This window comes from Macrobrachium rosenbergii, chromosome 5 (assembly GCF_040412425.1).
Source record: "Macrobrachium rosenbergii isolate ZJJX-2024 chromosome 5, ASM4041242v1, whole genome shotgun sequence".
In the NCBI taxonomy this organism is placed as follows: Eukaryota; Metazoa; Arthropoda; class Malacostraca; order Decapoda; family Palaemonidae; genus Macrobrachium; species Macrobrachium rosenbergii.
In genome coordinates this window covers 41,977,963-41,994,293 of record NC_089745.1, presented here as the reverse complement: position 1 = coordinate 41,994,293, position 16,331 = coordinate 41,977,963, and the positions used below count along the sequence as shown (strand labels likewise).

General features: G+C 38.4%; 1 protein-coding gene across 1 annotated transcript in view; it reads left to right on the top strand.

The window, feature by feature from the left end:
* The window catches only part of LOC136838714 (uncharacterized), a 71,495-nt gene that overhangs the window by 37,621 nt on the left and 17,543 nt on the right, over positions 1–16,331 (top strand). The window contains exons 4-9 of the mRNA XM_067104138.1: positions 2,953–3,140; positions 3,394–3,616; positions 3,806–3,978; positions 12,878–13,078; positions 13,451–13,572; positions 14,515–14,888. Of these exons, the coding sequence (XP_066960239.1) occupies positions 2,953–3,140; positions 3,394–3,616; positions 3,806–3,978; positions 12,878–13,078; positions 13,451–13,572; positions 14,515–14,888 (1,281 nt within the window). The remainder of the gene's footprint in view (positions 1–2,952; positions 3,141–3,393; positions 3,617–3,805; positions 3,979–12,877; positions 13,079–13,450; positions 13,573–14,514; positions 14,889–16,331) is intronic.

Sequence of the window (16,331 nt, the reverse complement as noted above, 5' to 3'; positions counted from 1 at the left end):
TTTTATGTCAACCATTTATTTCTTTTTTAAGGGTAATGGATTGAGCTGACTTTTAAATGAAATTGCAGTAATTTTAATTTTATTTAAAAGTTAGCTTAATAATTTGGGAACATGATTAGGGTCATATTTAGTGTTTAAATTTTAGAAAGCATTTATTAGCATTTTTGAGACCGTGCCAAACTTACGCGAAAATTCGCCTTGCGCGAGGGGTTCTGGAACTTGACCTCGTATAAGTTCGGGGTATGACTGTATATAAAACTTTATTTTATTATAAAAATGCCATTTTTCACACGTGGCTGTAAGCCATGTTTTTAAGGGTAATGTTGTAAGATGACTTTGAAATATTAAAGTATTCTAGGATGATAGTTTAAGGTATATTTGGTGTTTTAACAATTAAAATAGGCAGTTATAAGCATTTTTAGTGGGGGTCTTTGGGGTTTCAACTATTAAAATACACAGTTTTAAGCATTTTTAATGCATCGCAGGTTTTCAGTATTTGCGGGTGGTTGTGGCACCTAACCCTCATGAATATGGGGGGTTGACTGTGCATACTCCATTCATTTTAGCTTTCAATTATCCAGGATAAGTAATGGTGTTTGGGTGCTATTTTTGTTTTCCTCCCTTCCCTGGAAAGTGTCAAGTGTTATTTGGAAAAAATGTTCATCTGAATTTTATCTTTATTTTGACCTAGTGAATTTGGTTCAGACTAATCTTTGCGTCAGTGTAACGATTGTAATTGGGAAATTGTGTAATATTTTGTGATGAATTATTCTTTTGACTAATTTAAGGTTTTTCATAGTATTTCTATGAAGATCTGTGTCACATTCTTTCTCTTGGCTAGAACTGGATAGTGATATTTTGTCTGCATTGAGTACTGATTATGGTTTGGTAAAGACATTGTTGTAGCTGTTATTGTTTTACATGAACATATCAAGGGCTTTTAGGTTGGGTATGCAGCTCTTTTTATGTCCTCCCTGGACTTACCTATACTTGTCTGAAAAAACAGTGTTTGTTACAGGAAACTTGTTCAGTATGCTTGAATTGAGACATAAACCAGTGTTTCACATTGTGCAAAAGAGAGTATACAAGCAGCATTCTGCTAATGGTCCCACCAATATGTCTTCAGATTTTTCAGCCAGCAACAGCTTACCTCAGTCCCATTTATTCTCACTTGTGATAAAGGAGTGGATGTTGTCGGTCAGCAAATGCAGATACTGCACACTATGTTGCTGCTTCCAGTGAAGAGGTCAAGCAGTAAGCTGGATAAGGAACTGACTGATGTGGTCTCACTGGTTTAACCACCTGTTCTTGCTTTGCCTCCTAAAAACAAAAAAAAAAAACAGAGACAAGCTGGCATGTCCCTGTTACCCTGGGCCTGCAATGTTCTGTGGACCCCATGCTTAATCCACAATGGACAGCAGGGCTGTTTGATCCCCAAAAAATGCCAGAAAAAACATTTATACCTCACTAAAAGGTACCACATCTCCACATCCCAAAGTAGTACATCTCGTAAATATTTTACCATAAATATACGCAGGGATTGTTACTGGTTTTAGTTCTTATCTGTTATGATATTGTGTGAGCTGTCATTGTAATGTTACAAAATAAATTTTAAAAAATTAGAAAGAACATTTATATAACAAGCCAAAATTAGCATATTTTTAGGAGTGTCTTGGAAAAGACAGCTGGAAACATTCCCTTTCAACTTGGGAAGGTATAGGAATTTAAAAAAAAATTATTCTTTACCATGCATTCTCTTTCCATTGAATTGAATATATATATATATATATATATATATATATATATATATATATATATATATATATATATATATATTTATATATATATATATATATATATATATATATATATATATATATATATATATATGTATATATATATATATATATATATGTATATGTATATATATGTATGTATATATATATATATATATATATATATATATATATATATATAATATATATATATATATAATATATATATATATATATATATATATATATATATATATATATATATATATATATATATATATATATATATATATATGTATATATATATATAAAATATATATATATAATATAAAATATATATATATATATATATATATATATATATATATATATATATATATATATATATATATATATATATATATATATATATATATATATATATATATATATATATATATATATATATATATATATTTTATATATATATATATATATATATATATATATATATATATATATATATATATATATATATATATATATATATATATATATATATATATATATATATATATATATATATAAACTGGGCAAACTTTTTAACACTGACCAATTTAAAATATATATATATATATATATATATATATATATATATATATATATATATATATATATATATATATATATATATAATTTTAAATTGGTCAGTGTTAAAGTTTGCCCAGTTTATAGGTTTTCTTAATGTAAATTTTTGCCTGGCCTGTAAGGGTAAACTGAGCTCCAGCATTTGAGTTGCTAACCTTGATGCTTCCTCCCTGACATACAGTACAAGGGATTAATGTCAAGGTGAGTATTTAAATAGTTTAATAGATAGGGCTGCACTGTTTTTTCCACTTGGCCACACTTTATGGATCATGGACATTCAGTGGACTTTAGTTAAGATAGAGTGAGTGTGGGTAAGCAGTTATGCTCTTAAATACTTAGTGACTTTATTTTATAGTATATTAGAGACTTATTTTTGGAATAATAAATTGTTACTTTTTATTTGATAGTTCTGAGACAAAGTACTGATGGAGGAGGAGAATAAGCATTAACATAGTTGTTTGCAGTCATGTTAGTTTAGTTTTTCATTATATTTTACAAGCAATTTTTGGCTATTTATGGTATCTGATAACGTAAAAACTTTTTGTTTTAGGTGTGTGTGACTCGTATCAGTGGGTGATGAGTGTATGTGAAGCTCTTCATCCAGCATTGGAACGCCTTGATTCAGAACATCTCAGCAGATTTAAGCTTAATTGGGTCACACTCAACATGCATATCTTTCATGCTACAATCCTCACTGAACCGGATGTTCAGGATTACACCAATATTTGTAAACAAAAGGTAAGATATCCTACTTGGTTTGTATATAAAGCACAGTTACAGCCTGAGACTTAAACGTTCTTCCTTCTTGCTTGATGGTTCTGTGTCTTGTCATAGGCCTTTTGTTCCCTGGTTTTTGTATGATATATAAAATTTTGTGTAGGGTTACATTGCTAATAAATGGAGAATTACTTTGGTATTTGTGCACTTTAGTATTGAAAATTATTTGTGCACTTTATTATTAAAAACTTTTTAATTTAAACTTTTTCTTTAGCTGAGTGGTGCTCCAGGAGGTGAAGATGTTATTGGATGCCTTGCTTCCCTTCACCGCACGTTGTCACTAGCTGAAGCTGTATGGTTGCGTGCTGATGCGCTTCTCCAAGACTATGCTGTTGAGCGAGCAGCCCTAAGTGCCCGTCGAAGACAGCTTTTAGCTGATTGGGAACAATTTAAAGCACAGCAACGAAATCACCAGAAGGAGCAAGCTACGAAGAATGGTACTCTGATTAATTCCATCTTATAGAATGTTTTGATTTTGCTGGGGTGTTGATATTGTCAAAATGTTGTAAAAGTAAAAGAAGCATTTACTTAATATTCCATATGGTGATGTTTAATGTTTGTTTGTATTAGCCGACTTCTTTATAGTATTACAAATAAACCTTTTTTTTAATCATGTCTCTTAATAGGAGAAGAAGGAGTTAGTCAGTGTCCTTGTAGTGATTGTGCTGGAAATCGGGGAGTGACGGCTAATTCACAGCCAGATTCAACAACTTCCAAGCTCTCTCTTTCATCCATGTCAGATATTCGACCTCCATCAAGTTGTGAATGTCACTTCTGTAATTCATCAATTGGACCTCCGGTAAGTTCTGTAAGGCTGTATACTTCTGTATTGTGCAGTTTGGAAACTTGTGTACAAAGTATTCTTGTTCATATGCTGAACAACCCTGGGTCTTAACATAAGGATAAATCTTCTAGTACCAGCTGAAAACCTGTAAAAACCCATTAAAATTGTGATGCAGGGAATTGGTGGCATCAGGGATTAGTCATCGAGATGAACGAGGAAGCAACTCCCAACCTCTTCTAACCCCATGATGCATTGAGTTTTCTTTACTGTAGTGTTTTTCTTTGTGTTTTTGTGTGTGTTTTGGCTTTTGACTATGCAAACCCAAAGCACATCTAAGCCTTCTCCTAAGCTTCAGAGGAAATGTCCTAGAGTAGCTAACTACTCTTGCTCTCATTTTCTTGCCTCTTTGAGACTGATCCTCATTCTTCTTGCAGTAGATGCAAGTCTAACACTTGTAATGTAACTAATTCTTGCCCTGAGTGTCGTTCTTGGTCTCCTTAGCAATGGAGGATCTTTGCCAAGAAGAGGCAGTATAGGAGGAAGTTGGAGGCACCATCTTGGGAAGGGTTCTCTCCTCCTTCAATGGATGCTTCTCAAGCTCCCCTTTGTTCTGCCTCTTCCTTGTCAAAATTTCCTCCAGTTCCTTCTTCTTCTTTAGAGGATTTTACTCCTGCCCGTTCTTCCATGGCCTCGCCCTTGGAAGTTTCAGTATAGGGGTCAGGAGATTTATCCCTTTTGCTGCCCCTGCTCTCTTTTGGGGGTAGGGGGGAGAATGTCCCCCCCCCCCAGGAGGGTGGAGGCAGCTACATCTTGTTTTACTGTCTCAGGATTGGATGCGCAGAAGACATCGAGCATTTGGGCCTCGTGAGGCCTATCAGGGGTACCAATCTTAGGTTTGCCTGTTATCCCACTTCATGTCTTCTCGCTTTCCCATGTTGGCCGCCATGACAGTTACCAATCCTCCTGCCCATTGCTCTTCTGGGTCGAGCGTTGCTGTTCCTTGTCCACCGTGTCTGCCATCAGACTTCCCTGCGCATCATCATGTGTCGACTTTGCGCGTCATCTTGCGTGTCGACTTTGCTAAAGCGACGTCTTCTACTGGTCCCAGATCATCCCCCTTGACAGTTTCCAGTCCAGCGGCTCTCCCTGCTCTGGCTCCAGGCTTTTGTTCAGGCTGTGGTGGACAGAGTTGACATCGTTTTCCATGAGAGGTACAGACGTGTTTTGAAGAGGATACTGCGTATGCTGCGCAGACCTCCCTCTTTGTCCTCAGCATCGTCTTTGCATGTCCGGTCCCCCCGTCAGACGTGGGAGGATTAGGGACTTTGTTGCTGCTCCTCGCCGGAGGAATTATAGGACCATTTCTGTTTCTCTGTCATCTTCCAAACATGTATGTGTGTCTTCTGCTTGCAGATGTGTTCATGGTGCTGATGTGTCGTGTCCGTTCATCTTTCAACCCTTTAGCGGTCTTCCCAAGAAAAAGACTACGGTGGTTTTGTCTTCCCCTGATCGTCCTGTGCAGGTTTGAAGGAAATGTGACATGGCTCCTATCAAGAAATCTTGGGTAGAGGATTCATCTACGGTTCTGCCCCTTCCATCTGGGTCCTGCAGTCCCCTCTCTTACATCCAGAATTTGACATGTCCTTGTAAGTCCATTCAACGATGGCCCTTGTCTCCTCATTGATCTCCCATTCAACGATGGCCCTTGTCTCTTCATTCATCTCCTTGTCCTCGTTCACCTGCGAGGGATGTGGCTTCGCGCTGGAGTTCTCACACTGAACATAAATATACAAGTGCCTTTAATGGTAAAATCACCTCCTCCCTGGACAGTGAATAAAATGAGAATTTGCACACACCTCAAGCTTTATCAAAAAGTAACTCTTATACACCAGAACACCATAGACAAGATACAATAGAGCATATAAGCCGAAAAGGTCCACAGTACGCAATATATACAGATTGATCTAAATCAGAACATGGAGTGGGATATGCTGTAGTGTCCCAAGACAAAACTTATCAGTTCTCTCTTCCTAATAATGCGTTAGTATTTACAGCAGAATTGTGTGGAATTGCATCAGCTATAAAAATAATTAAACATCATTCAATAATTTTGTGATTTTTAGTGACTCGAGAAGCGCTATAGAAGCTATTCAGAGTTATAAATAAAAAAATAATATAGTACAACAAATTAAATTATATAGGGATCAAAGGAAATGGAGATGCAGACAAAGCAGCCAAAGAAGCAACTCACATGACAAGATCAAATGTGAATATCCCTATTACTGATTATGTAACAAACAAAAAAATGGGTATCATAAATAAATGGCAATATACAGTGTATGGGATGAAGAACCTGAAAGTAATAAATTGAAACAAATAAAAGCTAATGTTAAAAAATGGAGTTCATCATATCAGAGAGAGAGACATGCACAGGTAATTCTAACACGTCTCAGAATAGGCCATACTTGTCTGACACATGGGCACTTAATGAGCAGCCCACGTGGCCTGGCTCCCGAGTGCTCAGTGTGTGGTGATGATAATGGTCAGACATGTTGTGTGAGTGTCCAAAGTATGACCAACAGCGACTGTCAGCTTTTGGAAATAAATCAATAAATGAAATTTTGTCAGAATCTTTGACATTTTCAGTCATTCCGGTTTTGTTGTTCATGAGGAACTGTGGTTTGATAGATAAAATATAAAAATAAGTAAATAATAAAAGCACGAATTTAAATTAAATTTTTTTTTAAATATTACTTAACATAGGAATTTTAATGTACCTTTTTAGTGTGGAAGCATGAGTAAATGTATTTATTATGCGTCAGTTACAGTATGAGCATGTGATCCTATGTGGTATTTTATCCTAATCCTTTGGGCCAGCCCTATAAGAGCTGAAAGTCAGCTCAGTGGTCTGGTTAAACTACTTTAATACTACTACTCTCACGTCCATTCTGTAAGACTACGTTGTTCCAGAAGTCCTGTCAATTCTCATCCCAATAAATGTCTGTCTTACCATCGCTCTTGTTCATGCTCTCCCAGGAGGTTCCATGATCATGGCTCCAATTCACAAGGACGTGTTGATAGACACATCCGTGAAGACAGAAACGTCTGTGTAATTACGCCAAATAGGTCGGTCTTGCAGACTCGCCTGTCAATGTCTCCTGTTATTCTCTATCGCAATCTCCTAGGAGAGACCGTGATCACCGTTCGGATTCGATCGGCCGTGGATGTGACGTTAGCCTTTCTGGGCCGCGGAATGATACATCCATCATATGAGAATGGGAAATCTGCATCTTGCCCCTATGAGCAAGACACATCTCAGTGCAGTTAGTCCCTGGTTATTGGCAGCCTCGGTTATTGGCGATCTGGTTTTATGGCACTCGTTTAGTGATGACGATAACCCGATTTTTGACACCGATCTCCAGTTATCGGCGCCAATCCCTGGTCATCGGCGCTGATCCCCAGTTATCAGTGCTGATCCCCACTTATTGGCACTGCTGATCCCCATTTATCGGCTCTGGTTCCTGGTTATTGGTGCTATTATCGCCGATTTTCGGTTATCGGTGATTTTTGGTTATTGTCATGCTGTTGGGAATGGAACCCCCGCCGATAACTGAGGACTGCCTGTATAGGCTTCCCTCGTCATCAAAAGGCATTCTAGCCTCCAAAAGAGTGTTAGGGCTGGATAGGGCGTTGCTCTAGTTTTAAACCTTTCAGATCCAATAGATAGAACAGATAGGGATCCCTGTGGCCAGGAGGCAGAAGATTTGTAGAATCAGGAATTTATCACTACTTATGCTGAGATTATTGAACTCATTCGTGAGCTCAATAATCTGTCTGATGAAGCTGTGACAACTACTTTGATTGCCCCCTACAGGTATAGAGGCCTTGCTTGGACCTGAAAAGGACTCTTAAGACATCTATTGAATTACCATGTTTGAGCCATGCGGATTCCGTCCTGATTCATATGAATTCCCTGATCTTGGGTCGGGATAATTCTCTTCGATACAGCAGAACATTCAAACTTCTTCCTCTTCTATTTCCTCTCCATAAAAGGTTCTATGCAACCCTTAATGTAGCTCTTCAATCTATGCAACCCCTAATGTAGCTCTTCAATCTAGACAAGTCAGTCCAGATCCGGTTCGTTAAGGACCAGGGCTGACTTTGGATCAGATTAAGGCAGAAAGTCCTTCTCTCACCCCTCAGGAAGCAGCCACCTTGGAGTGGACTGCCTCTTCTGCTTTCCAGACTGTCTCTTGGCTCGATTTGTGGTCAACAGCAGTGGCAAAAATTTCTTCCACGGTATTAGGAGATATGGAAGATAGTGCCCATTGTATCAGGCTGGTACAATCTGGTGCGAAGGCCATCTCGTATCTTACTCAGCTAAATTCCAACCTTCGGGCCAATCTGTTACTGAAGAGAAGAGATGCAGCCCTCGCCAAGGTTTCTTGATTTGTCAATACTGGCCTTTTGTTAGCTTTGAGGAATGGGGATATTTTGAACTCCCGATCACTCTTCCCCAAGGATCAGCTTGACATTGTTGTTGATAAAAGTGGGGCAGATAATAATTACCGGCTCGTTCAGCAGTCAGTTTCAAAATCTGCCGGACCCTCTCACCCCAGCACCTCAAGACCTAGACCGCAACCTTCTCCCAAGAAGACCTCTAATGCAAATTCTACAAACAGGCCCACTGAACCTGCTCTGTCAACACCAAAGAAAGCTCCCTAGTATCAGCCCTTTCAGCCTCGCTCTTCCAAAATCGGGAAGAGGAGGTAGAGGCAGAGCAAGAGGAAGTAGGCGATAGAGCAGGCGCCCCTCTCAACTCACTGCCACCAGTGTGGGGGGATGCCTGGCAAGCCATTGGGCTACGTGGCAAAGTTTCAGAGCAGAGCCGTGGGTAGTAGATGTTCTTCAGGTAGGATATCTACTACCTTTCGACTTTGCTCCTCCTCTCTCTGATCTGTTCTCAGACGCCTCATACGAGGGTTGGGGAGCTCATTTAGATCTCCCGACTTCGGGAGTGTGGAGTCTTCAGGACAAGCAACTACATATGAGCGTGCTGGAACTGAAGGCAGCTTTCCTAGCACTTCAGGAGTTTTGGGAAAGAGTGGTGGGTCACTCCGTAGTTCTGATTTCGTACAACACTACAGTGGTGGCTTATGTCAACAAAAGGGGGCTAGTGTCATGACAACGTCACTCACTGATGGTACTTTTGCACCAGTGGGGGATCGATCACTCAGTAGACCTCTCAGCCAGGTATATTCCAGGCAAGAGGAATGTAGTGGCCAACAAACGTAAGTTACCAGGTTCTGGTTGTAGGGACGGAGTAGTCTCTGTATCAGGAGATAGCGGACATGCGCTTCCATCTGGGGGGGAGACCAGTGATAGACCTGTTTGCAACAAGATTCAACAGGAAGCTAGAGGTCTATTGTTTGATAGTTCCAGATTCCTTTGCAGTGGCAGAGGACCCCCTGCAACATCCATGGGACAATCTGGAAGTCTACGCCTTCCCTCCCTTTTGCCTGATCCGTCATGTCTTGAACAGAGTTATGATTTCTCAGAATCACAGGATGACCCTAGTAGCTCCCTGGTGGCCTCATGCAGAATGGATCCCAGATCTGCTAACTCTGCTGTCAGCAGTTCTGAGAGAAATTCCTGCATGTCACAGTCTCCTCTGCCAACCTCATGTAGAGAGATATCATCAATCAGTAGAGTCCCTGTCTCTTCATGGCTGGAGACTATCCAGTATCTCCTGCGAGCGAGAGGTTTTTCTCACAGAACGGCAGCAGAGATGTCTGGCTTTCTCAGAAGGTCCTCCTCAGCCGTGTACCAGGGAAAATGGGCTGTCTGCTGTGATTGGTGTTGTCAACGGGGCTCTCTCCAGTCGGAACTTCAGTTCAACAGATAGCTGATTTCCTTGTTTTTCTATGGACAGAAAAAATCTTTCTGTTTTTGCCATTAAAGGCTACAGGGTAGCCTTGGGTCTTATTCTACATTTAAAAATGTGGACCTCTCCTCCTCTTGGGAAATCTCCATGCTCTCAAAAGCTTTGAACAGTCTTGTTTTCCTAGTGAACTTAAACCTCCTAACTGGGACCTGACTATGGTACTAAGTAGTCTCACTCTTGCCCCATATGAACCTTTGTGACGGTCTTTGGACATTGACTGGACCCTCAACACAGTCTTCTTACAGGCCTTAGCTTCTTCAGAGAGAGTGGGGAAACTCCATAGTCTGCCTTTTGATGTCAAACATTCGAGGGTTTGGGGGTCAGTAACCTTCAAATTTGTCCTGGAATTCATGGCTAAGACTCAGAATCCCTCGGTTCATGATGACAGATTTGAATCCTTTTCTATATCTTCCCTTGGGGATTTTGTTGACAACGATCCGGATGAATTACTACTTTTTTCCGTTAGGGCACTGCATAGTTATCTAAAAAGGACTCGTCACCTCAGACCAGGGTGTCGAAGACTTTTTGTGAGCACAGGCTGGAACAAAAAAGAAATGTCCAAAAATACCATCTTTTGGCTACGTGAAGTAATAAGGCATGCCTACAGTTCTTTGTTAGCCTCTAATGCCGACACAGTGCATGTAAGAGCACATGTTGTAGGGGGATTAGGCCCCTCCTTGGCATTCAAAAAGAACTTGTCAGTTCAGAGGGTTTTGAAGGCTGGTACTTGGCTTTGTCAAACCACCTTCACATCCTTCTATCTAAGGGATGTTGCCCACAAGTCCTTGGACTCTTTTTCCCTGGGTCCAGCAGTGGCTACTCAACAAGTTGCGTAGCTCATCCAGTGCCCCTAGCAAGACAATGGGTGTGAAAGTGAGAATGATTGAAATTACTAGTCTTTTTTTCTTTACCCTTTCCCTTTGTTCTCTACCGGTGGGCAGTGAGAAGATTCATCTGTCATACGCTGGAACTGGTTAGATACAGGTGAGTGAGGAGCCTTGCTGTTTGATTATACCGTACATTTCCGTGTACTGTATAAGATGAGCTTTAGATAAGATGAACTAAAAAATTATGGCAAATTTCCATGAATTTATCTCATATCTGTAGTATAAGACAACTGCTAAATTACAGAACCACCTGTCTATAGGCTAGCTTTTGGTTATGTAAAGATGTTATTACAAATGCTGTTTTACTTACTGTATCCTTAGAAATTCAAAATAAACAGAGTAACACAGCCAATTCTATATGTTTTTCCTACACACGCCACCTAAAAGGGAAACCATTGTTTTGTTTACGTTTCATCGCCAATCACAAACGACCCATAACAACAAGACGATAATGTACGTTAATTATCATACATAATTGCCGTTCTTATGACTGAATTGTTCTAAACAGTTGTAGTATGAAATCCAAAATTGTGTTATTCACCACCAAAATGATCATGAATTTTCAATGAAAAATGAATATTATGTTAAATGTTATTACTGCCGTAATTACTCTACCATTAAAATTTCTGAAAGGTTACTGAAAGGTAAAGGTTGCTGTGAACACAACCATAACTCGATGTTTACATTTTCTCAGATGGGCTTGCATAGATAAAAGTTTATTTCATTGATATGGAATTATTCCTAGAATATGCCAATATTATATAAGGAAAAAATTGTTCTATTACCTTTATTATCAGTTTATTTCATAATGTGAATCTTTTCATGTATATGTTGGTGGTCATCCCACTGAGGCCAAGGCTAGCCTACCGATAAACATCACTTAGAATTCAAGGTTTGATTTTTAAAATGGTAGTATAAGACGACCCCCAATTTTTAGGGGTGAATTTTAGGATTAAAAGGTTGTCTTATACAGGCGGTCCCTGGTTTACGACGGGGGTTCCGTTCTTGCACCGCGTCGTAACCCGAAAATCGTCGTAAGCTGGAAAATCGTCGAAAATCGTCAAAAATCATAAGAAAACCTTACTTTTGATGCTCTGGGTGCATTGAAAATGATGTAAACTGCATTATTATTGAGTTTTACATCAAAAAAACCTTCAAATTATGATTATTCTGCCGTTTTGGGGCCATATTTCTTCCGTCGGATCAGCGTACGACGCGTCGTAACCCCGGAACATGGGTCGTAAACCGGGAAATAATTTCTGATGAATATATTTGAAAAGCGTCGTAACCTCGGAACGTCGTAAGCCGGAACCGTCGTAAACCGGGGACTGCCTGTATGCAGAAATATACGGTGTTGAATTCTACATGAATATCAACCATTCAGTAGCAAGTCCTTTCTCTCTCTAGCAAGGGGAGAGAGGATTGATAACAAACAAGTCTGGTGGCTATCATGGTTTGTTATCTGAACAGATATAGATCTTTAACTTCCACCTATGAAGTGAAATTTCAAATTGTATATTAGCCTAGTGGTTTGACTGTTTGATCATTTACCTAAGTCAGAGGCTTATGTCTCCTTTCTTTGCTTTCACTTCTCCAGGAAGTGAGACTTGGTGTGCTGAACCTCCAGTCAATTCAAGACTCTCTTTCCTCCCACCAAAAGTGAGTCTGTCCTTAGATTAAGACTCAGGTTTGTTTCATATATGAACAAAATGACAAATTTTTAATTAATTTGTATTTTTCATAGGTAATAAACCTGAGGTCTTAACATATACTGCCCACCTCTAGCCACCCCTCTTTGTGATTCCTGGGCTGAAAGAAACTGGATGCGTTATGGGGTTAGAAGAGGTCGGTGGTTGCCTCCTCGTTCATCCCGATGACTAATCCCTGATGCCACCAATTCCTTGCATCGCAATTTTAATTGTATTTTACCAGTTTCCAGCTGGCACTAGAAGCTTTATCCTTACATTAGGACCGCAGGTACTTTAGGTATGAAAAACACAAGTTAATTAAAGATTTGTCATTTTCAAGTGTTATTTTGCCATTGACTTAAGTTGGTGCCAACCAGTGTGCATTCTCTTTTCAGTCGACAGAAGAACCTGTTCTACCAACCTCATCTGGAAACTCCCTGCCACCTCTTGCTCAACCACAGCTTTCTCTCTATCCGCATATTCACAGCACTCCTCCTGGGAGTGATATAGTTGGAGCAGGGCAGTCCAGGGAAGAAATGGGACCAGTACCTCCACCCCCAACTACAAAACCTCCTATTACAACAAATCCATATCTTGTTAGTATTCTCATGGGATTTTTGTATTGAGGAATTATATATGGAGGGTGGTTGAAAGTTAAAATAAGTTTATGAATTAATAAGAATTTGTTGAAAGTTTGAAATAAAATTATGTAACTCCCATGTATCCAAATACTTTGATATTTATTATTATTATTATTATTATTATATTATTATTATTATTATTATTATTATTATTATTCAAAAGATGAACCCTGTTCATATGGAACAAGCCCACAGGGGCCAATGACTTGAAATTAAACTTCCAAAGAATATGGTGTTCATTCGAATGAAGGTAGTATGAAATATAGAAAGCAGAGATTTGAAACTGAATTAAATGTGGAAAGTTGAATTTTAACTTTTATATTGCAGGGAAGTGACTTACTGACGGAGCAGTTAATGCGAGAATGGGAACTAGTGTATGGTGATGCCCTTACTCCCCCAGGGTCGCATCCGATACTACCTCCGCCAGATGCTGTTCTTCCGCATTATCAGTATGTTAGATATAATTTATTTACTCCTTTATTATTTTTGTTTTTCATCTGCTTCAATTGTCTGATTTGTTATCTAGTTAATTAGATTGTCGTAGCAATTATGGTTTCATGTTAGAAGTTTTTGGGGATCAGTGTTTGTATTTACAAATAAAGTTGGTAAGTAGATGTAGCGGTCAGTAGCTGGAAAACCATCTCAATCATATTTAGATTGTTTGGACAAGATGAGAAAGGATTAGAAAACAGTCAGTCAGAAAATGAGTAAGTGAATATGCCTTGGAAAACGTGAGAGAGCAGATGCGAAGTACACAGGAGATATGGGAGTGGAGAAAACCCATTTCATGTATAGCTGTATAAATGAAAAGGCCAAAATAACATTTATGATGATGATGATAATTATTAATAGGTTGGACAGTTCATACAAGTTATTTTGTAAAAGTGTAACCTGCATTACACACATGGTACTATGAAGCTTGAGCACAGTATTGTAGAATTTTCCAAAAATGTGATATTAAGATATGTGTATTGAGCAATGCATCCGGAAAAAGGAGGTCCTACTCATTGTTATTTTTGTATATCCCCATTATGAGTGATGTTACTGTAATAATAATGATAGTGATGATGATAATGATATGAAGGAAAGACTGGTAAAATTACAGTATTGTGGATTTTACCTAGGTACAAGTATTGTACTGGTAGTCCATGTATCTGGGTAAACATGTCTTCCAGATAGCTCAGCTTGCATATAAGACCCTGGTGTGTACTTTTTTGGGGAAAAAAAGTCTTGCATGCTCTCAGATACAATACTCATAATTTTTGTTTTCATTTTGAGTATTAGGGGGGGAAAAATTGGCAGTTCGTTGATTAGTGACCTTCGGTTCTAAGTTAGTAGACATGACATCAGCCTGTTTTGTATGATTCTCTTTACGATTTACTCTTTTTCAGGGGTGACCCAGCAAGCCTAGTGAGTGGTGTGGAGACCTTGCATATAAGCTCTACGCGACCTTCGTATACTCGAACCATGGTTGATCCTTCTTTGCCATATGTGCCTGATTCCCATGCAACCGCACGTGCGCACACTACTATACTTCCTAGCTCACAACCCACCACATTTCCTATGAATCATTCTGTATCCACAAGTGGTCATAAAGTTCCTTCAAGTAGCAGCAGGAGCACTACTCCTGTTGGTGACTCATGTTGCTCATTGTCTTCGGAAGTGCCATCGTCAGCTGTCAAATGTTGTTCTGCAACTAACACTACGAGCGTAATTACACACACTCGCGCTCATCACACACATACAACAGCAGCAGTCCAAAAGAGTAAGTTTGATTTGCCGTTGGGGTTATAATTTCCTTGTAATTCCATCAAATTTTAACTAAGCCTAGGCTATTGTATGATTGCTTTGATAGTAAATCTCTTTAATTAATACTGAATATGGCTTTCTAAATGTATTTAAATGTAAATTTTTCTTATATTAAGAATTTGGTGTAAATGTTAGATGGGGAAGCAGATTGAATTACAGTAATAGCCCAAGTTAACAATAATTCCACCTTAGTCCATTCTTTAATGGAATAATCCTGTGACTTGGGCATTTTTGGGTAGCATTTACTTTTAGATAACCAAACTATCCCCAAACCACTTATGGTCTGTATGTTTTCAAGTTAAACATGCTTGCGTATAAAAATAGTATTTAATTTGGTTTTTACTGAAAATGAAGCAAAGCATAGTGTATTCACCTCAAGAATTGGATGATCTACTCATAAAACAATAGCAGGTCCTCTCCCAAACCTTTGCCAGGGTTGTTTACATCTAATTGTGCTTAGAGCCACTTGTCAAGAGTGTATAAAATACCTCACATGTTAGTACCTCTAATGACTTCTTGAGAGCACTGTTTCTTCATGGTTATTCCATTTGTCACACTCCTAGGGGTTTCCATGTTTTGAATATTTAATTATTAGAAAAGAATTATTTTTCTTGTGACAAATTAGGTTTTGGCATAAAGGCAGTAAGGATTCATAAGAAACAAGAATAATACCACTGGTTAACACACTTTTAACAAAATGTATTAGTAAAAAAATTTACACTAAATGGTAATGGTAAAGCTCAAATAAACTATGCACAGAATTAATAAAATCTTGAAGAATACAGATAAATGAGTAATTAAATGGAATAAAATAAAATAAAGACAGTAGAAACCAAAGTAAAATACATTAACACACAAGATGATAATCTCACAGTAATGCCTCAAAACAGTGAAAATCAGTGTAACTAATCACTCAGTAATGCTTTGAAGCAGTAAAATACTACTTCAGTTATACAATTTTTTTAGCAACTGTGGGATAATTTGACCTGAAAAAAATGTCTTTTTTGGTTTCTCTCCAAGTAATGAGGAAATAATTTATGTTGAGTTGATTATAATTTAATTTCCCTCCTTTCATTATTCGTGATTTTTTTTTACTTCTTTCTCTACTGAAAGAGCTCACTCTCCACACACTTGATTGGATCTATTTCTCAAATCTTTACTTATCTTTGACTGTGTACTTTACCGCTTCTATTGTCCTTGTCTCGGCTGTGGCATTTTGATGTTGGTACCTGCACAGAAAAAACTTGATTTTGTTGGAAGGAGTGCTGCCTCAGGCCTTCATGTTGTAATGTGAATTGACTCCTGGACTTAGCTGCAGGTTACTTGAGAAGCACAGACTTGATATGACATTGCTGATCTCTCCAGGATGCTTACACCTGAAGGGAAGTCTTTTTGGCAT